The sequence below is a fragment of the Macaca mulatta genome, chromosome 9 (genome assembly GCF_049350105.2).
Source record: "Macaca mulatta isolate MMU2019108-1 chromosome 9, T2T-MMU8v2.0, whole genome shotgun sequence".
Taxonomy (NCBI): domain Eukaryota; kingdom Metazoa; phylum Chordata; class Mammalia; order Primates; family Cercopithecidae; genus Macaca; species Macaca mulatta.
In genome coordinates this window covers 127,646,956-127,671,142 of record NC_133414.1, presented here as the reverse complement: position 1 = coordinate 127,671,142, position 24,187 = coordinate 127,646,956, and the positions used below count along the sequence as shown (strand labels likewise).

Here is a 24,187-nt window from a genome sequence, read left to right as displayed (position 1 = left end):
ATAAATGTAAAACTTTTAAATTTATAACTTTTTATTTTTTCCTACATTTGAATTATGTTAATATATTACTTATTTTAAAAATTAAATTAAATTGAAATAAAACCTAACACTCCAAAATCAAATTTCGTTTTTAGAAATCTAGTATAGAAGAACCTACATTTGTTTTTTATGTACTACCTCATATTCTAGCTAAGATGAAAGCTGAGTTTTTTCCAAGCATTAAGAACTTGCTGAGAGCTTTATATTTAGAATCTAAATTCTGGCAAAGATATTTAAGATAACATCCAGTTCACGTAGACACGAACATATGTGCTTTATAATCAATATTACCTGAAAATATTACTACCAAAGTGATGTTGCTGGCATTTAAAATCTTTAATAAAGCAAAAAGAACATAGCTTTAGTAATTGGGCATCCTATTTTCAATGGCTATACTTAAATTGTTTAGCAATCCTGTATTCAGGTAATTAAATTAACGTTAAATATTAAATTTTTAACATAAAAAGATGAAGCCAATTATAATTTATTCTGTTTCTTGTGAATTTCAATATTGAGTAAGGACTTCTCTTTTTCCTTCTCTTTATATTGAATATCACCATGATTCCATAGCCTGAACAAAAGTGCACTGGCCACTTACTATGTATGACAACAACTTCTGCCAGGCGTGATTCTATGTACCCACATTCATCAAATGTTTTATTCCACTGTTATCGTTAACTGCCAGCTTTCAGCAACAAAGTCACCTTCACTTGAAATCCAACAAACATTTATATTAAGAAAAAATAGGAAGTAATTCTAAGCACAATAATTAGACATATTAAGTAGAATAACAACTAGATAAAGGATGACAAGTACTCAGGCTGCCACCAAATATTTCACTCATTAGGTAGCAAAACTATACAGGTTTTACAAAGGTTAAGAGATCATAGACATTGTGACTGTTGCTTATTATGCATTATTCTCCTTGCCAAGATTTTTCTGGAGAGTGTATTTAGTTTTCACCATTCTCATTAAACTAACTGTTATTAAAATACCTCCTAGTTGTTCACTAATGAGCAGGTAATTCACTAATTAGGAAACATTAAAAATAAGTACATTTTAACAAAATAAAAATGTTCCTGCATTATTCTAAAATTACATCTCAACATAGAATTTGAATCAGTATATGATTAAAATTTTGGATTAAAAATAGACTAAAACTATCAACAATGACAGCAAAAGTGAAATGAATCTTAAAATTCTTCATTTTTTAATAGGCTGCCAGCATGCATGGCATCCCTGGCTAAATCATGTGATATGTACTTTTAATTAATATAAATTTTTTTATAAAATAGATCTGCAAAATTAAGTGGAAAACAGTTTTCACCAGGCAAACTCTAATTTTGAATTCATCTTCAGGACAAAATGAGATACATTTTCATTTAGAAAAACTTATTCCAATACACATGAAAGAGTAGCTAAAACACAGTAGTTCACTTTACCACACATATTAAAAGGAAAAGAAGGACAGTAATCTAAAAAAGCATTACTTTGAATTTGTAAAGTATTGACCTCACTAAACTGTGATTTAATACATTAAGATTCTGGATAATAATCAACTACCTACATAACATTTCACAGCTACCATAAGATTCTACACTCAATCTTTATTATAAAATTAGGAAATTTTCAGTTTTAAAACTAAATGCCACAGTTTACCCAATATTGGGTACTTGCTGAACAAGTGTGTTAAGCAAATAGGAGGTTCTTGACAAATACTTATTGTTTGTCCTGGCTGGACAAACAGGTATATCATTTACCACGCCTTCTACAAAATTGAATTTCAGTTGCTAGTAATTGGAATATGATTCATTAACAAGTGTGCCATTAAGTGATTATAAATGTGTTGATACTCATTGTTCTTGAGCAGCCTCCTGGGGTGTGTGTGAAAGCCCCTGGGTGGAATACCTACAGCCACAATCAGCCTCCTCTACTAACCTTAGTGTATCTTGCAAACATTATTTTAATATGTACCTTAATGGAAATTGTCTAGGTATCATAATACAGTAACAATTGCATTATTTCTAAATATAGTATATGTAAAAAAAAATCAATAATCTAAGTATCTAGGCAGTTTTTCTTGTTTCAGCTGACTGATAAAGTAACCTAAAGTAGTCCATAGAGGTTATAATTTAGCTTTCTTATATACTCCACTCAGATTCCTAAAATATTTATAATAGTCTCCATAGTATCATTTAGCAACTCAACTGTCCTAAAATAGTGCATTTTAATTAGATTTTGCATTTCAAAGCACATTCTACATAGAAAACAATTTTATGCAACTTATATCAATACCCTAAGATAAAAGAATAGCCAAAGGTTATATGTAAATTACTAATTATCTAAAGGAAGCAAAACTGATTTGCTGCTTAATTTATGTTAGCTCATCTGTTAGGCAAATAACCATTCTGAAAGTAATAATAAATTGTCCACATCTACAGGAGATATGTGTTTCATATTAAACAATATAATACAAAACCAGCTTCTAAGAATAGCATATTTCTTGCACTATGATTAGAAAACTATGGCTCTTGCCCAGGTGCAATGACTTACACCTGTAATCCCAACAATTTGGGAAGCTGAGGTAGTAGGACTGCTTAACCCTAGGCGTTCAAGATCAGCCTGGGCCATACAGCAAGATACCATCTCTAATAATAACAAAAAAGAAGAAGAAGAAAAAAGAAAACTATAGCTATCATATAGAATTGTTTAAACAATTATGTGTTTTCTGAAAGTCAAAGATAGTTTACCAATTATAGACCTCATTGGAGTTCACAATGTCAGTACTTCAGCATGAATAGAAATAAGAAATAAGAAGTTAACATTTTTACTCAAACAATTTTAGAGAAATAGACTGAGTAGAATCTTGCTAACCTGTATGTTTAAGGAAATTAATGTTATTTATGGTAATAACCTGGCATTTTTAGGAACAAAATATACTTTTATACTAGTAGAAAAATTTAGGATGGCAATAATAAATAATAAAAATAATCAAATGGTAAATTTGCAAAATATATAATGATTTTTAAAGTTTTTAATTATAATCTTATATAGTTTGATTGAAAATACTTACCATGTATAGATTTGAAATTTGGATGCTATTGTACCATAAGCTATTACTAGTTGATGAGTGTGTGCTTCTAAGCCATTCTAAGTCAATTTCCAAAGCAAGCCATTAGGATCAAAGTAGTAAATATTAATTGCTGTAAATGCATAGGTGGAAAGCTAGAACTTGAAGGCTGTAAGTCTGTACCATTACTTAACACAATAATACGATACAAAATTTATACTTGCATAATACAATAACCATGCAATTACATAGTCCTTCTACACTAATATAAAAAGCAGTTACACACACACACACACACACACACACACACAAACTCACACACACATTCATTTAAATGAAGGAAAAAGTAGCAGAAGCCTTTATTATTTTATATTAGTCATATTTCATAGAATTTATAACATGATCTAAAGCAGTTTGCCAACATTTTAATTTAATTCTCTAAGACTGTAATTTAGCTTGCTGTGTCTTAAATTTCCTACTGAAATTCTCAGTCATTTTCCTTATATTACTGTTATAAACTTGAGTTAGAGCCATGTAGTTTTTGAGAGTACTCCACTGTAGTGTGGTTCTAAAAATTATTTCTCAGAATTACATAGCTGGATTGGTATCCTGGAATTCTTAAAAATATCTCTCTAAAAGAATATTCTAAGTGCATTAGAAATGCTCCACTGTAGAAATAAATAGTAAAGAGAAATAAAGATATAAAGTGGTCAAAATGTGACTATAATGGAAAAAATACATTTTTGACTTCTCATCAATAGATGTGAAATATTTTTATGTTGCTAAATAATTCAGAATTATAACAATTTATTAGAACTTTACAGTTACATTAAAAATATACAAAAACAGGGTATAAAGAATATGCTATTATTAGTATAAGTAATGTAGAAAAAGATGTGTATTCATATTGCTTCGGTATATATAAAATAACTTCAGAAGAATATACACACACAAAAAAACCCTGATAACACTGATTAGCTATAGAGGGGAGGGAATAATTGAGTGGGTGGGTAATGCTGGTGGAAATGTTGAACTCTGAAACCTACAGACATATCACCTATTAAAAATAGATATGAAAACATGTACAAGGTATAAAAATAATGCTTGATTTGATAGCAAACTGTCCATGTTTATTTCCAATAAAGAGGAGATGACTTCTAAAAATCTCTTCCATTAATAGAATAAAATTTTATAATACCAAATTGCCAAGGAAAGGAAATACATAAATCTATTAAAAAGAGATATAAGAAAAAAATTATCTTCAATTCTAGCTACTCTAGGAACTAGAACAAATTGGCCACAGCAAATGAGTTTGAATAGGCTGTGGGAATACAGAATCAAGCTCTGATTGACTGCCCTTGTTCAAAGTATTGGTTACAACGCTTCATAATTGTTACAATAAAATAACAGTGGATTTCAGACTTGAAATAATTAATATCCTATAATAGTTAACATTTTCAATATTACATTCATGCATGAATCTAATACCATGTTCATTCAATATACTCTAATAACGCTTTACCTAAATATCATGACTAAAGTAAATGAATCATTTCAGTGAATGACAATAAACTAAATTAGACCATAATTATGCTGGCATCAAAATGATTTAAAAATAAATAAATATACTATACAGCAGGAATACCCAGTAATTTATAGATAAGGACAGTACAGGCTGAACACCAGTTCAGCATGATTTCCAGTACAGATGTGATTCTTGGACATGAGGAGAACAGGATTACTTATCTAATGGGGATATCAAAATCAACCAGACTAGGCCTCTTTTTCTAATTATATTTTAAGACATCCTCTTTGGTTGAGAACCACTGTTATAGTGAACCACTACTAGTGATGGAGTATGCACAATATCTATCATTCAGTATATTACCTATTTCCATGTTCCTTATAATGTGGTTGAATTATTGTGAAAGCCAATTATCCAGGATGCTATTATTGCAAACATATTTTTATTCTGAGATAAAATACAAAATAGTTACTAAGACAACTATGTATTGTTAAATGACTAAATTTATTTTCAGAAAATTAATAAAGTATTATAATAACTATGTTCAAATCACAATAAAATTATTTTGTTTAAGGTTTTTTTTCCTTAAATTAGAACCAGTAGAATATATTTTAAAAGCTCACATGACAAGAAACTTTAGTTCATAAATAATACATACTGCTGAATTCTGTATTAGGTTTAAATCTGTATATAAATGCCTAACTGTTAACAGTATATACCTAGCAAACAAATTCCCCTGCAAGGGGAGGTGGGTGGTGGCAGGAAGAGAATTGCTCAACACGGATGTGCGAATTATGGCATAATTCTTTAAATGAAGGAAATTCTATATTTTAAGCAACAATTTACAGAATGATGACTGAAGTTAATATGGAATGTAGGTAGCATTATCACCTGCAAACTCAACTTTTAACATGTCAAATCCTGTCAACAAAATTCAGGGAAACTATATTACTATCATTCCACAATAATTTATGCAATATAAAGAATCTTACACTGTTGCTTTAACAGGTGCTCACCAGAAGCAGATACTGGTCCCATGCTTCTTGTACAGCCTGTGGAACCATGAGGCAAATAAACCTTCTTCCTTTAGGTATGGTCCTTCATAGCAACACAAAAGAACTAAGAAATATACTGTATAGTATAATAATACCATCTTGATTACTATAATTTTGTAGTAAGTTTGAATTCAGGAACTGTAAATTTGTTCTTTTTCAAAAATGTTTCTGCTAGTTAGGGTCCTTTGTATTTCCATATAAGTTTTTGAATCTACCTGTCAATTTCTAGAAATGTATTAGCCCATTCTCATACTGGTTATGAACTTAAGCCCAATTTGTGCAAGACATACCTGAGACTGGTAGAAGCTTAATAGACTTACAGGTCAGCATGGCTAGGGAGGCCTCGGGAAACTTACAATCATGGCAGAAGGGGAACCAAACACGTCCTTATTCACATGGGGACAGGAGAGAGAATGAGTGCCCAGACTCCCCGTATAAAACTTCTGATCTCAGCTGGGCACAGTGGCTCATGCCTGTAATCCCAGCACTCTGGGAGGCCGAGGAGGGTGGATCACCTGAGGTCAGGAGTTCAAGACCAGCCTGGCCATGGTGAAACCCCATCTCTACTAAAAACACAAAAAATTAACTGGGCATGGTGGTGTGTGCCTGTAATCCCAGTTACTCAGGAGGCTGAGGCAGGAGAATCACTTGAACCCAGGAGGCGGAGGTTGCAGTGAGCCGAGATCACGCCATTGCACTCCAGCCTGAGCAACAAAGGTGAAACTCTGTATTGAAAAAAAAAAAAAAGAAAAGAAAAGAAAAGAAAAAAAAAAACCACCATCTGATCTCAAGAGAACTAACTCACTGTCATGAGAACAGGATGGGGGAAACCGCACTCATGATTCAATTATCTCCATCTGGTCCCTCCCACGTCATGTGGGGATTATGGGAACTACAATTCAAAATGAAATTTGGGTGGGACACAGACAAACCATTTCAACAATGAAGCTTGTCAGTTTCTACAAAGAAATTTGTAAATCACCCATTTAGAGCATAAGATTCAATAATATTTAAATTTTTCATAAAGCTGTACAACAATTACCACAGTCTAATTTTAAAACATTTTCATCATCCCAGAAAGAACCCATGTACCCATTAACAATCATTCTCCATCTGGCCCCACATTCCATCAAATACCCAAGCACAGCCCAAGGCAACCGTGAATTTACTTACTGTCTCTTTAGATTTGCCTAATGTTTTCAAGGCTCTTTCACTGTTATAACATGCATCAGTACTTCACTCCCTTTTAATGTAGAATAATATTCCATTTACACATATATCACCTTTTATTTGTCCATTCATCAGTTGCTGGGCATTTGGGATATTTCTACTTTAAAGCTGTAATGAATAATGGTGCTATGAACATTAATGTAAAAGTTTTATGTAGACCTATGTTTTCATTTTTCTTCAGTATTCACCTAAGAGTGGAATTGCTGGGTCATATGGAAACTTTAACATTGCAAGGAATTGTCAGACTGTATTACACTACAAAGTGGCAGTTTTAAATATCCAACAACAATGTAGGAGGGATCTAATTTCTCCATAGCCTCACCAACATTTTGGTGATAACTGGTGATGATTATTGGTGAATAATAATAACAGTATTATCAATCACAAGCATTTAGTGGTATCTTATTGTAGGTTTGATTTCTATTTCTGCTAATGCTAATGTTGTTGAGCATCTTTTCATTTTCATGAGTTGCTGACCATACACACACACACACACACACACACACACACACACACACACAGAGTTGTCCCTCGGTATCTGCAGGAGATTGGTTCCAGGATCTCTGCAAGAATACCAGAATCCACAGATGCTCAAGTAACTTACTTAAAAATGGTGTCATAGTGGCATATAACCTATGCACATTTTCCCATTTGTTGCAACCAACTACACCACTAACAATCAATGCCAAGCCCTTACAGCATCTCTAGATTACTTCTAGTGCCCAATGCAATGCAAATATTATGTAAATAGTTGTTATAATGTATTTTTATTTATTTTATATTTATTGTTATATTTTTCAACATTTTTTCAGAATATTTTCAATCCTTGATTGGGTGAATCCACAGATGTGGAAACCATGACTACAAAAGGCAAACTGCATTTATTATATGGAGAGATGCCTATTCAAATTCTATATTCATTTTAAGTGCGTAATTTGCCTTTTGATTACTGACTTGGAAGAGTCCTTTGCATATTTAGATACAAGTATCTTATCAGATATATGATATGCAAAAGTTTTCTCCCATTCTGGAGGTGGTATTTTCATTTTCTTCATGGTGTCTTTTAAGCAGAAAGATTTTAATTTCAATGAATTCCAATTTTTTTTTCTTTAATCATCTTTTCTTTTGATGTCATGTCTAAGAAGATTCTGAAAGATCAAGAAGATTTTCTTCTGTATTTTCTTCTAAGAGTTTTATAGTTTAGGTCTTACATATTGGTGTATCGATTCCTGTTGACTTTATTTGGGTATGGTGATATGAGTTATGGGTCCAACTTCATTCTTTTGCATGTGGCTACCCAGTTGCCTAGCTCCATTTGTTGCAAAGATGAATCTTTCTTCCATTTAATTGTCTTGGTACTCTTGTAAAAAACCAATCAACTATAAATGTAAGAGTTTCTTTCTAGATTCTCAGTGACATTCTATGGATCCAAATATCCAGTCTTATGCCCATATCACACCATCTTGATTACTATAATTGTACAGTAAGTTTGAATTTATGAAGTGTAAGCTTTGTTCTTTTTCAAGAATGGTTTTGTTGTTTAGGGCCCTTTGCATCTCCCTGTGTATTTTAGGATATACTTGTCAATTTCTACAAACAAGCTACCTAGTATTTGGGTAAGTATTATGTTGAATTTGTAGATCAGTTTGGGAGTACTGTCATCTTAACAATATAAAGTCTTTGAATCCATCAACATATAGTATCTTTCCATTTATTTAGGTCTTCTTTAATTTCTTCCAACAATGTTTTATAGTTTTCAGAGTGATATGGTTTGGCTGTGTCTCCACCCAAATCTCATCTTGCATTGTAGCTCCCATAATTCCCACCTGTCATAGCAGGTACCCAGTGGGAGGTAACTGAATCATGGGGAGGGTCTCTCCCATGCTGTTCTCATGATAGTGAATGAGTTTCATGAGATCTGGTGATTTTAGAAAGGGGAGCTCCCCTACACAAACTCTCTTGCCTGCCACCATGTAAGATGTGACTTTTCTCCTCATTCACCTTCTGCCATGATTGTGAGGCCTACCCAGCCATGTGGAACTGAGAGTCAATTAAGCCTCTTTTCTTTACAAATTACCCAGTCTTGGGTATGTCTTTATTAACAGTGTGAATATGGACTAATATACATAGTATATGTTTTCTACAGATTTTGTTAAATTTGTTCCTATGTATTTTGTTCTTATTGATGCTATTTTGAATTGAATTGTTTAGTTTTATTTTCAGATTCTTAATTGCTAATGTATAGAAATATAACTGATTTTTATATTGCTCTAGCATCCTGAACCTTGCTAAAATTGTGTATTAGTTCTAACAGTTTTTTTAGTGGATTTCTAAGGAATTTTATTTACAAAACATGTTATTTGCAAATAGAGACAGCTTTACTTCTTTCTTCCCAATCTAGATGGCGCTTATGTCATTTCCTTGCCTAAATGCCCTGACTACAATATACAGTAAAATGCTGAATAGAATTAGAGAGTGGATATCCTTGATTTGTTCCTGATATAAGTGATTTTAAAAAAGTTAAGTACGATGCCAGATGTGGGTTATTGGTAGACGCCTTTTATCAGGTTGAGGATTTCCTTTTTGTTCCTAACTAGCTGGGTGTTGTTATGGTTAAAGGTTGTTGGACTTTGTCAAATGCTTTTTCTGTATCTATTGAGATTCTCGTGTGATTTGCATCCAAACTCCTTTTATTGGTGAATGGTATTTAGAAATCAAAATCTAGGCAATATGTATGCTACAAGAAAGGGAACCAGAGATCCTTGGAGAAATGGATAATTCTAGGACTGGGGCAAGAAGTATACAAGCTAAACTTGAAGTTTCTTATAGTACCAAAATGTAAGAGGGGGCGTGCATGCACCCTCACACACACACACACACACACACACACACACACACACCAAGAATGAGAGTATGTTAGGAATGGAGGAACCGTTGGAAAGAGTTCTCTAATATTAGAAAACAAAATCTGGGTGCTAGATGTGCTTGCTGTAAACAGAATGTTGATGTATCTAATTGGAAATTTAAAAATAACAAATGCAATCTCTGTGCTTGCTATAGGTTTATTTAGATTTTATATCTTTTTGAATTGGTTTTGCTAGTTTGTGCAAGCTCTAGAGCTAATGATGGGGACAGTGGCCCATAACTCTCTTAAATAATTTTCCTGCTTCAGGAGCAGGGTGTCCAGCAGAGGTGTTACTTTTTTGTATTCTCATATTATCTCCCCAGTCACGAAATCTCTACCCTATAAGAAAGGTGGAGAAAGGGAGACTTGGGCCCTGTTATTATCAGGCTGCTATGCCTTGAGAAGAGCTTCTTGCCATACAAGTGGGGCTCATTAGAATGAGAGAGCCTCAGGCCTCAGCTGATTTTGTCTGGAATACAGCGTCTGCAAAAGGGAGCTGGGGGGATAAGAAATGCTAGTCACAGTGAGCTAGGAGCCAGTAGGAAGGGAGCAAGTTGAGGCTCAAATGCTTTAGATTTGCTGTTCTTACTGAGAATTAGTAGATTTTCTTAAACAAGTGTGAGGCAGGAAAATAGGTCTGCAGACAGGGAACTTAAGGTCAATTTGAGCAAACTTCTAAAAGAGAAAACACCAAGGTCTAGGGGCAGAAAATCTAGGGCCAATTCATGATGACTTCCCAAAACTGGATCAAAAGGAAAACGCCTGGGTTTGGGGGCAGGGAACCTGAGGCCAATTAACACCAACTTCCTAAAACTAAACCAAAAGGGAAAAAAAAAACCTCTCTCCCCAAGCTGAGTAACAAAGGATCAAAAGCTACTCTCCCTACAGCCCTCCCCCTTCCACCACATCTCAGACAGAAAAGGAGAGTGCCTTGGATAGGCCACAGACCAAGCAGGGACCATCCCTTTATCCACATGGGGTGCCAGTTCACCTCAGCCTTTAACTAGTCACAAACCAAAACCTTCTTCCAGATAAGGGGTAGCCAATAAGAACCTCAATTTGGGTACTTAAAGTCCAGAAAACTTTGCACCCAGGCCCTTGAGCAGCTTGCTCAGGCCTGCTCCCACTCTGTGGAATGTTTTCTCTCTTTAACAAGTTTCTGCTTTTGCTGCTTCTTTCCTGCATTTCATTCCTCTGCTACTTTGTGCGTTTTGCTCAGTTCTTTGTCCAAATCTCCAAGGACCTGGGCAAGGTCAAGACCCTCCACCCGTAACAAGTGTTTGTTTTCCGTATGCACTTAAAACTATTTCCAGATATTTTAAATGGTTTTTATTTTCTTTTTTTTGAGATGGAGTCTTGCTCTGTCGCCAGGCTGGAGTGCAGTGGCTGGATCTTGGCTCACTGCAACCTCTGCCTCCCAGGTTCAAGTGATTCTCCTGCCTCAGCCTCCCGAGTATGTGGGACTACAGGCACGTACCACCACACCCAGCTAATTCCTGTATTTTTAGTAGAGAGGGTTTCACCATGTTGGTCAGGATGGTCTCGATCTCTTGACCTCATGATCCGCCAGCCTTGGCCTCCCAAAGTGCTGGAATTACAAGTGTGAGCCACTGAAACCAGCCGGTTGTTTGTTTTTTAAAGATTTTTCACTAGTTAATGATGTTTGCCTGGGGAATAGGTCTCAGGGGCTCCTCTTGCTGTCAGTCTAGAAGTCATCTTGTTCTATTCTTTCTCATCAAACTTCAATCAAACTTTTGCATCTATCAGTCCACTAAAATTGCTGTTGTTGGGGTCAGCAATTATTTCTAAGTAGCTAAATACAATGGTCAATTTTCAGTTATTTCACTTGAACCACCAGAAGTTTTTGGACAACTGATAACTCTGTTCCTTTTTATACAGTGTTTCCTTGGCTTCCAGAAGCTCAGGGTTTTTTTCCACCTTCATTGGTAGCTGCTTTCCAGTATTCATGCTGGTTGCTTGTCTTCTCTCTGACTTCTTAAATTTGAATGCCTCAGGGCTTAATCCTCCTCTCTGTGTAAATTTATCTAGTCCCAGAGTTTCAAATGCCATCTACATGCTGAGATTCCCAAATTTAACTTCCTACTCAGCTCTGTTTCCTCATGCCAGATGCAACTCCTGCCTCCTCGATAGATCTAATTAGATGTCTAGTAGATGTACCAAACTTAACATTAAAAATTAAACTCCTTTCCCTAAACCAATTTTACTTGGACTAACCACAGAAGCACAGTGATCAGCTTAAAATCAGATCCTTTTAACCTAGATATCTTTACAAGTTTGTTGGAAACCCTTCAATAGTTTCCCAGCTCTGTCAGAGTAGAAGCTAAAGCAGTGTTTCTAGGCCAATAGTGCATATTAGAACATTTGAGGGCTTTAAAAATAAACACACTTGGCTGAGCCTCACACATAGAAATTCTGATTTTGTATATCTGACGGGGATGGAACAGTAAAATGGCATGCAAATACACACACACACACACACACACACACACCACACACACACACACACACACACACACGTTTTAAAGATCCACAGGTGATTCTCAAGGGTCTACTAGATTGAGAACCATCGCATTACAGTAGAAATGGAGGAGGAGTCCAAGATACACAGGAGTTGTTGTTAGTAATATTAATGTATAATGCTGATCATTCTTTGTATGACATATCAATAACAGCTAACATTTATTGAAGTCTGTTAGGTAAAATGCAGTGGGGTTATGCATTAATTCGCTTAGTCTTAAACACCTTATAAAGAAGGTTCTCCCATTTTAGATTGACTCTAAGAAACATTATTTCACATTTTAATATCTCTAAACTCTAATGTGTTTTAAAATCAATGACATTGTATAATCACTGCTGGCCAGATGACAGTTGTGATGTAGTTCTCATTGCCTGCACAGACATAAACTTGATTATTGTAGTCAATGATACTATGTGAAACATACAATATATTTAGCTTAACTCAAAAAGTGATTTTTAAAATCTTGGACTATGAAGGTAAACAAGCTGTAGCAAAACTTTACCCAATTTATTTTGCTTTTATTCTCCTCTCTGTATAAATATGAATGGCATACAACAAAACTATATCTAAATAATTATATAAGAGCTCTTTCAATATGTAGAAAATAAATATTCTCAGTGGGAAGTGAACATTGTGCAATAGTTGAATAAGTGTCATGTTTTCTTTGTAACTGGTACATCAAATAATGATTGATTGTGTCATAATATTAGATGAAATACAACATATTTCCTGTACAACAAACAGATGCATAAGTTACATTATAAGTGGTCCATTATGAAACCAACTTGTTCAAACTCAGGCTATCTGTAAAGTTCTCTGTATGGTTCAGTCTGACAGACTTGGTTTTAAGTTACAGCTTCTTCTTTTACTAGTTGTAAGCTTTGAGCATTGCACTCTGTCTCCTCAAATTCCTTATATAGGTAAAGGGCAAATATACATATTTTTAGTGTGAAAATTAAATACTATTTTTATTAAGTGCCTAACTTAAAATGTTAGGTCATGTTCTCTCAACTTGCCCATTATTTGACTATTTGTTTGCATTATAGTTATCAAATAACATAGTCATTCTTCTTTATCAAATACCAACAGACCCATAATTTCCATGCACGTTATGCTTGTGCATGTGTGATTGATACAAATAGCAACATCAAAAAAACTATGTCATGTATTTTCCAGTTAATAATATAGATTTTCAGATCTGTAAACATTTTTGAGGGCTGGGATTTTATTTGGCTTGTTCATTGCTGTACTTGTCTAAAAATATGCTTGAAACAACAATAGTGGTTCAATAAATATTTGTTGAAGGAAGGAATAAACTAATTTAATATTAACACAAATATGTCTCATCCTTTTTTTCAGTTACCTAATAAGAACACAGAACTTCTTTCTAGAATCTTTTTGAATGATATGAAATAGTTTTGATATACAAAAATCTCTCTGTAAGTATCTATAAATGAGTATAGTTTGAAAAGGTAGGCAGGTACATATATTTAAGATATATTTTCAGAAATCTAACTAGTGAGCCAAAGAGTTTTTAATTTTGATAAATAATATATGGAGTAAACATCTTTTATTTTTGCTTGCCCAGTATAACTCTCCCTTATTTTGAAAACAAATCAAGATTCTACTTTAGAGAATTATTCCTTTTTACTTCTCTCTGAGTTCCTGTGGATTTTATGAGGTTGAACCCACCCCTGAGCTCCAGGGTGAGCATTTGTGTTGAAAATAACGTTGCCAGATTGAGCAAATAAAAATACTGAACACTTGGTTAAGTTTGAATTTTAGATAAAAAATGAACTTTTTAGCATAAAAACACATATATACACATAAACATCAGACACATATATCGAGATATACATTCGTTTGAGTATATAAGACAGATAAGATGTTGCGGTTAGTGAGACTACAGTTTTTAGAATAAATCAATATAATGTTTTAGTCTAAGTGACTGGGTCTAAATATAAAGATAATAGCATATAATAAAGAAAAAGTGATTTGAGACAAATCTGTTATATTGCACATATAGTAAAAACAGTGTCCAAAGTTTTTTGGTTTAGGGTTTTTTTTTTAAATTAATCCTGTGTATAATTATGAAACAGTTCACATTTACTTCCATTACTAATCTGATTTCCAGAAAACTTTTCAATATATTCTATCTCCCTATGCATGACATCACAATAAAGTAAATCCAGGTGCTCCCCTAAGAACTCTGTACGTGTATGTGTGTGTGTCTGTCTGCCTCACTGAAATGTTTTAAAACTACAAATTCCCCAATAATGGGGTCAATGTCTTTTTCTTTATATCCTCAGTATTTATCAATTTGCTTATAATATAGCAAGAAACTGATATACCTTTGTTGAACAGAGCAAAATGGAAGCACTATATTTACCATAAGGTCTTTGGAAACAGGTTTAAAAGGCATATATCAGTTATTTTTCAAATCTCAGCCCCATACATATTTGACTTCTCAATTCAAGTTATTTTAAAGTAAATTTATGTTAAAATTTTCAAAGTATGATAACGCAATAGGCATGCTGAAGACCTGTAATTTCTAGTCTCACAGGATAAAGGAAGAAAATTAATACAATAATAATCATTTTAGTTTGCAATTCAATAAAAAGCAAATGACAAGCAACAGTAAGCTGACATTGTGGCCATTAACTGCAAAGACATTTATTTGAGTGAAATATTTACTAATGAGTTTTAAAAAGTATGTGTTTAATGGAAAGCTTTATCTATATGTTAAAATGTTTAAACATTTACAAACTACAGAGCTTTGAAGTGCTATGAAATTCTACAAAAGGTTGCAGGCAGTATGTAATCAGTTAATTTGAATTTATCCACCTAAAATAACACTTTCATTGTTTCCTTAATGTTTTTATTCTGTGCCCAGTCCTCTTTCTGTAAATATATTTAGTGTCTCAGGAGAAAAGAGTAGTTCAATTTGTAAAACACGGCTACATTGCATTAATATTACTTAGATGAGAGTCTATTTATCACTATTTACCACATCAGAGAATATTTTATAACTAATTGGTTTATATACCCATAAAATGTCATTATTAAAGTATAGTTTAATATTATTACTTATGTCTGGTTTTGTAACAATAAAACAGGTATAGAAGGAAAGAACTAACATATTTGCCTCTGGAAAACTAGTTTGTTACTCAAAGCTACTAAAACTCTACTTGTGGATATTGGTTTATTATTTTTAACTCAAATTTAAGGGTGATAATAAAAAATACAAATCTAGGTTTATGCTTCATGATTACAAACTGTGCAGGGAGATAGGGTACTATGAACATAAATTCAATCCCTCATTGGACATGTCTTATCCTCCAAATTCTCCTGTATTGATTTTGAAGCAGAAGAGAAGTCTAATATGTGAGAAATAGTAAAAAGTAGCGTGGTCGCCCGGCGCAGTGGCTCACGCCTGTAATACCAGCACTTTGGGAGGCCAAGGCGGGTGGATCACCAGGTCAGGAGATCGAGAGCATTCTGGCTAACACGGTGAAACCCCGTCTCTACTAAAAATACAAAAAAATTAACCGGGCATGATGGTGGGCGCCTGTAGTCCCAGCTACTCTGGAGGCTGAGGCAGGAGAATGGTGTGAACCCGGGAGGTGAAGCCTGCAGTGAGCCAAAATTGCACCACCGCATTCCAGCCTGGGCGACAGAGCAAGACTCCATATCAGAAAAAAAAAAAAAAAAAAAAAAAAAAAAAAGTAGTGTGGTAAAGTTCTACATTAAAATATTTTTAAACTTTAAAAAAACTGTAAATTTACAAGAATTAAAAAGGAAAAAATTGCTATCACATGAAATGTAGTGATCATTCAAATAGACTCACTAGTAATATGAAGTTAATGTAAAAATAACCCTTCCTTTGCCTATGGATCTTGTATTCTACAGATTTTGCAGTTAAAGTTTCACTGAGACATGCTACAGTTAAACAACTCAAAATGGAAAAAATTAGCTTCTTGTAACTATTAAAATAAGCATCATATTTGCACACATCATAGTCAAATTTTTGATCAAATCTCTTCATTGCAGTGAACAATTAAATATCTTCAACAATTAAATATCTTTACACCGTATGATACCTATTAAAATTCAAATTTCAGATTAAGAATGAAGATTATCAAGCATAAAAACAGCTCAATAGACTCCTTTTTACATATACTTGCTCCTGACAAATATTTTAATAATGTGATGACTATAACTGAATGTGCCACTGAAGCTAAATGTTTTTAACACCTCTGTAAAAAGGACAAGCTATATAAATGAATTCATCTTTCTAGTGTATTATAATATTTCCACTTATCAATATACACTTATTGTTTCCATTCATTAGCGCATCCCAAAAGAAAGTTTTCATCTTTTTAACAGGGTTACCATAGAAATTTGTTTGGGGTTAGTGTATGAAGGGGTCATATCAAAATTGAAGCCTTTTGTAGTTTCATTTTTTTTAATGTGTGTTTAAGAGCCCCTGAATTCTCAAGGGTGTTATTCAAAAGTCATAACATGACTGTCCTCTGAATTTAAAATTATGCCACAATAAGTATATCTGTGTTTATGAGAAAACAAAACTTTAGTTAAAAAAGTAACACACCTAGTTGAAGGAACACAATATGTTAAAACATTTCCAAAGATTATTTTCATTTTAAACTTTCATTACATTTGGAAACGCAACTAGTATAACTGCTGTAATAAAACTAAATAAATTCTAAAAAGAAAGAATCCTTTAAGTAACTTTCATTTACTGTAACACATAAACTGTCATTTTACTAATCAAAGGTGTCCTCTGAGCTTTACAATAATTGATCTCTTCAATGTTTTGAAGAGACAGTAACATTCACATAAAGAAATAATAGTGGGTTATTTTCCTTTTGGAAATACTACAGTTAATCTAATATTTAAAACTGAATAAAGAGAGGATTAGACATAAACATATTTTTACCTCCACTCACATGAAGTCTATAAATGGAATTAGCACATAACTACAACTAGTGTGGTTAAAAATCTCCAGGTCTCTTAAGACCAAAATGAAAACCAATTTCTTAACATAGTAGTTCCCCCTTAAATATGTTTCAACACACCCAGGGGATGCCTAAAACTGTAAATACTACTAAGCCCTATACAGACTATGTTTTTCCATATATATAAAAAACCAATGATAAATTTTCATTTATAAATTAGGTACAGCAAGAGATTAACCACAATAACAATGAAATAGAACAATTATAATAATATGCTGTACTAAAATTTATGTAAATGTGGTCTCTCCCACTGTCACTTCCCACCTCCCCCCAACATTTCTTTCTCTCAAAGTATTTTAATGTTTTTGGACTCCAATCGTCTGTGAGTAACTAAAACTATGGATAAGGGGGGACGACTGCAATATAAACATTACTAGCTAATAGCAGCTCTCTAATACTCATCAAAGTCAATGTCATCTTTACTTTGGACATCAATATATGAATAGTTTCTAAAATATTTAGGATTTTACATTTAAAGGAATTTATTAAAACTATATTTGAGAAAACTCTTCACAATATTTTTAACGTGTAATGCTATAGCATAACATAAACTCTCAAAACACGTTTTCTTTTTTGGAAGCGGTAGCAAATTAAATGCAAACACTATTATACACTTTAATAGAAAGAAGCACTACCTGGATGAGTTTTGGAAAGAAGGGCATTATATTAAAGGAATTTCCAGAGGACATAGTAATATTAATAATACAGATATAAACTGGAAAGTGATCCTAATCTAGCTCCCCTCTACTATTTCTCTTTTATCCTTTCCACATCTACCACATATATTGAACGATTCTGACTTCCAAAAGATAAATTTATATTAATATTTTAAAAATTAAAGTAGTATCAGCTTGCCAGAGCACCTGTTTACTATGTAATAAACAGCATTACTACACTGAGATAATACAATATTAGCCAAAATCACTTTGTCATTTTGAGAAGTATGAAAGTTTTATAGCTAAACTATTCATATTAGTTTTAACAAATATTAAATATCATTTTTAAACTTTAGTTACATGTAGACATTTATAGGGCTTGAAAGAATAGACCACAACTGAGAATTAACTCTAGGGTACAAATCCTTCTTTTAAGAGGTAAGGAAATTTAACTAGACCACTTACTTATATTTAGCTGCCAATTAATGGTAGAGTTACAATTCGATATTTTCACAATGCTATATTTACATAGACACATTTTATAAAGTTTAGAGATCAGATATTTAAATAGTGCTCCTCACGATGCAATGGGAACCGAGGATCCCTGATTGATTCAGCCTTCTCTTCTAATGATTAAGGACATAAATTGTCACTTGCCCTATTCCATTATGGAAGGAAGGCCTTCACACTACCTGCCTATAATTTTGATTTTTCCTTCCCAAATCTATAATTTTACTGTAATAGATCATCTAACATGTCTAGATGATTGTTTACCTCTGCAGAGAATTTGACTTCTTGCCAAATATTTATATATTTATATTTAATAAGCTTTTTCAATTGGATTACTTTTTAACATGCAGTCATTCCAAGTAAACCCTCACTGATGTTGCACTGGCCAGATACAGAAAATCAGAGAGGCAGAGAATATTAAGATGAATGATTTGAAGGCAGGGAGGGACTCCAGTTTACAAATATATTATACATAGGTACTGATCTTTGATGGGTGCTTAAAAATAGACTAAGAAGAACTCATGTCACTTACTAATTCTACAGCTTAGAACACCCTGGATTATTTTTACATCTTTAAATATTACATTTTTTTAAGTGGAAAAAAGAAGGTAAGCAATTATACTGTTGTTTTATATTGTTACCAAAAAAAAACCCATATAGAAATATATGGAGAAGTGCAATAGCAAATAAAATACTAAGATTAATACTAATAGAATATAGTATAATAAAAGAATACTGATAAAAACAGAAACTAGCTTTCTGAATAAATGAGATATAGAAGAATAAATCTACTGCATACTTTTGCTCCTCAGATGATTTTGTTTCTTCATTCCTTTCAATTAACAAATATACACAATTTACATAATCAGTTGTTATTTTTAAGAATATTATTGTTTTCATCAATTTTAGGATTATAAGAAAAATAATTAATTCTAATACAGAAATTTATCCAATGGATGTGCTCTTTAAACATAGTTGGATTAGATAATCAAAAAATGGAGAAGATTTGATTCCCAAAAAGAGAATGTTATAATAAATTTCTAGGCTATAAAATCTTTTTCAAAACCAAAAATATTTACCACTCAGAATTTTAAATTTCAACAGACACTCAAGAAAAATAAATTATGTCTTTATAGCATAACTAAATGCCTAAGTTAAATATATTACAAAATCATTTAAACATAATAAATAATTGTATTCACTATAAATTCCAATACCATTTTTAGAAACTAGTTTGCAACACACCAATGCCTTTACAAATACTAACTTAAAATTACAGTGATAAAGTTTGCTCTAAAGCTTAAAAAATACTAGAGTGATTTTTGAATATTAGTATGTAAAAATGATTTGAAATTCTGTATTCTAAGACAGCATGTTAATTAACAGACAATAGAGATTCACTTATTTGCTTAAATCTTTAAACAAAAGATTAAATAATATTACTGATACCTCTCTCCGTCGAGAAGCCCAACAAGTTTGTTTGATCTTCCATACCACAGCAGCCACCAGCAATAAGGACAGGAAACAACTGGAGAATAAAACACAAATAATTTTTGCTCAAAACTTATTTGAACTATGTAATTAAAAAAAAGTACATGAAAGACTCAAAAATATATGTAAGTAATTACTTTGTCTAGATAAACAATCAAAAATAGGATAAATTTCCAATGTTTAAAATGTTCTCTCAAATATAATAAAAATGTACAGGTAGAAAAAATATTTACATTTCTTGCTATAGATTATGGTCAATATTTAGAATTTTCTCTGTCAGAAGGAATGTAAATTTATAATTCCATTGGTCTTATGAAGCAACAGAAATCACAACCAAAATCTATTTAGAATTGCTATTATGAGTCATAAAATATGGAAATTTTATAAAACCAAATGTTACACATGTACATTTATATTATTTTTATCACTATTTTATATATGAACATATTCCAGTGGTTCCCAACCAAAGATTATTTTGCTCCCTCCCCCTAGGGATCATTTGGCAATGTCTGCAGCCATTTTTGTTTGTCAGAACTGGGAGAGGAGTGCAGGGGTGTTGCAAGAATTCTACAACGCTGAAGACTGTCCCCAGCAGCAAAGGATCAGCAATACGAAATATCAGTAGTACCAAGGCTGAGAAACCCTGGCATATGCTAATGTTTACATTAAGAAATAAGTCAGTTACAATGTTCATACATGTGGTCTAATATATTAGGTACTATATGCAATAAACTATGATAATGCAGGGTACTTTGTTAGAAGGAACTCAAGCCTAACAAATCTCAAAATGACAGAGATTTACATGAATCTCATTAATCAATTGCAACCCTGTATCACTGTTTATTTTCCCCTTATTTGCTCTGTAGTCATAGATTATGCTATGAGAAGACCCAGAAGTGAACAGAACTGGGCCATTACAGATTCACTGGTCACTGGACACCACAAGTAAAACCTGGTACTCATCCTTAATTGATAATCACTGTGTTCATCACTTGAGTCACTCATAAGCAGTGACAATTTTTGACACTTTCCACTCTTGTCAAGTCTTCAATACATTTTTTCTCCTTGCCTATGCCTCATTTGAAGCAGAAGACCTTAGAATATCCTTCAATGACAATGATAACAACAATGTCAATTTTAACATCTATCCATTGAGTGCTGCACACATTCCAGATGCTGTGCTGGATACGTCACACCGATGATTGGATTTAGTCTTAGAAATCCTTCAAGATAGCATATATTATTGTTATTTGAGAAAAGAGGAATCCAGTCCTCAGAGATTTTGAAGTTCATTGCTTATAGTCACACATGGAGTAAGTCGTAGTACCCAAATACAAATCCAGCTACTTAAGCCTCAAAGTTTTTTCCTTTCCATATGCTGGCAGCTCTGAGTGTGCCCACTATCTCATAATCATTCTGTTTCAATATCCGTTCTCTAATCCTGCCTGCAGAATCAAAGGAAATCTATTTTTTTAAAAGTCAGTGATACTAACCTTTCCAACCATAGAAGTGATTTTAACATAGGTACCCTTTATGTAATATTCAACATTTTAGGGGACACTTTTCTCAGAATTTGTTTTCAACAGAAAGTCACCATGATTTTCTAGAAATTATATAAACTGGTGTTTTCTCTACTATCAGACTTCAACTTCTCAACTGACAATACTAATCATTCATTCTTTAAAACTCTCTCCTGAATACATTCTTTCATTTTGTTTTGTTTTGTTTTGCTCAATACTTCCTAAATCAATATAGGTTCAATGAATATAGGTTACATTCCAAATTCCCTCTTTTAAATTATGGACATTCCTTAAAATTCACTTCATGCAATTGTGCTCTTCTTTTCTCTTGCCCTCAAAGAGAAAGCACAGTTATTTTCATGATTTCAACTATGACCTCAATTAAAATGATTTCCAAATCTGCATCTTTACATCTGTCAAAATGAGAGCATCTTATCCTTGAAAGGGATATAAAAGATTTCTTAGTTCCAAGTCCCTCCCAGGAAGGAAGTTCCCAGTACAGCTCTGATAGTGATACAGCACCTAATTAAATACTCATTGTAGCTGAGAAGTTGAGAAGTTGCTGACTCACAACTTAGTGCATTCTATTTCTAGTTAATTCAAATTTTGAAAATATTCTTTTTTTTTTTTTTTTTTTTTTGAGATGAAGTCTCGCTTTGTCACCCAGGCTGAAGTGCAGTGGCACAATCTTGGCTCACTGCAACCTCTGAACCTCTGCTCCCGGATTCCAGCAATTCTCCCACCTCGGCCTCCTGAGTAGCTAGGATTACAGGCATAGGCCACCACCCTGGCTAAATTTTTTGTATTTTAGTAGAGACGGGGTTTCACCATGTTGGCCACACTGGCCTCGAACTCCTGACCTCAGGTGATCCGCTGGCCTTGGCCTCCCAAAGTGCTGAAATTACAGGCATGAGCCACCATGCCTGGCCAATATTCTAACTTCTATCAATCAGTGCTGTGTCTGCCTTCTAGGTTAAACAAAATCAGTCCGCTGTATGCTAAAACTTCTTTATATATTTAAAGAATAGACAGGTTTTTTTGTATGGAGGATTGCCTCAAGTCCAGTGTCTCTCAACAAGGAATGTTTTTGTTCTCCAGGCGATATCTGGCAGTGTCCAGAGACATTTTTGGGTTTCACCACTTGACAGGCATCTAGTGGGATGCTACATAAATATCATACGATATATAGGTCGGCTTTCCAACAGCATTTTCCCAGCCCAGAATGCCAATATTGCCAAGGTTGAGGAACCCTTCTCTAGTCTGAATTATCATCATAGTGGTTATAATTCTGTTGTTATACCTGGATTAATAGTGTACCTTTTTTTTTTTTTTTTTTTTTGAGACAGAATCTCATTCTGTCGCCCAGGCTGGAGTGCAGTGGCGTGATCTCAGCTCACTGCAGCCTCTGCCTCCCAGGTTCAAGCAATTCTCCTGCCTCAGCCTCCTGAGTAGCTGGGACTACAGACGCGCACCACCACGCCTGGCTAATTTGTTTTGTATTTTTAGTAGAGACGGGGTTTCACCATGTTGGCCAGGATGGTCTCGATCTCCTGACCTCATGATCTGCCTGCCTTGGCCTCCCAAAGTGCTGAGATTACAGGCATGAGCCACCGCGCCCAGCCAATGTAACTCTTAAGATGTGGTACTGAGAATGGACACTGTAGATATGGTCTGAGGGTTCATTTATCTGAATTTCAGTCAGACCATGATACCCTTAAGAATTATGACAAAAATATTAATATCACCTCAAACCTACCATATCCAAGCTTAACCATTAATAATGTTCATGATTAGAAAAGCAACTAACATCTATTGAGTAATATGTACCAAGCACTATGCTGAGTATTTTACATGAATTATCTCTTTAATTCCTATAATTGCAGATGATAGATCATGTATACTGTCATGTGGTCATTGAAAACATGGGAAAGCTAAGTCACAGAGAGTTGAAGTAAATCCTCTAAGATTCAAAGTATTAAATTGCAAGTTGTTCCCTTTGCTCTCACTCCTCTGTTTCACCATTACTTTCCAGCTAAAATGTTAAAAACAATTTACATTTCAATTATATCATCCCTTACACCCAGATTACCAGATCCTGTCAACTGTTTCTTTCAGAATATCTGTTGCAGTAAAAATAGTATATATAGAAAAGTTACTTATATTCAGTAAACCCAACTTAAATACCAAAATGTATTTTTATTTGATTAATAATTCACAGCATTCCTCTTCCTTAAGAGTTACATAATAAAGATTCAGTTTGAGACAGGAATACTAGTTGAATTTCTCATGAGGAGCTTAAATTCTTTCTTATCTAAACTTTATGACTCAAATAAACATCATTTTTGTAATGATATTCAAGGATAGCATAAAATATACAACTTTCATAATTTCACTTCGTTGAAACAAGGAGTTATATACTTTAAGGTTTCGTATCAGATGCTTTCTATGCTAATTCCTATTAGGTTAGCAGTAAAAGAGCTAACATGATGTAAAAACTTGGCTGCTAAAATCAATAAACAGTGTAAGAAAATACTTTTAAAATAATATTCTCATAATTTCCAATAAATATCAAAAATCCAGTAAAATATATCTTACTACTTGGCATACAATA

The 24,187-nt window shown here is 33.4% G+C and overlaps 1 protein-coding gene across 4 annotated transcripts in view; it reads right to left on the bottom strand.

The window, feature by feature from the left end:
- Nucleotides 1-24,187, bottom strand: part of ATRNL1 (attractin like 1) — an 831,070-nt gene that overhangs the window by 381,559 nt on the left and 425,324 nt on the right. For all 4 annotated transcript variants that reach the window (XM_002808513.4, XM_015148255.3, XM_015148256.3 and 1 more), the window contains one exon: nt 20,015-20,093. In XM_002808513.4, the coding sequence (XP_002808559.3) occupies nt 20,015-20,093 (79 nt within the window). The remainder of the gene's footprint in view (nt 1-20,014; nt 20,094-24,187) is intronic.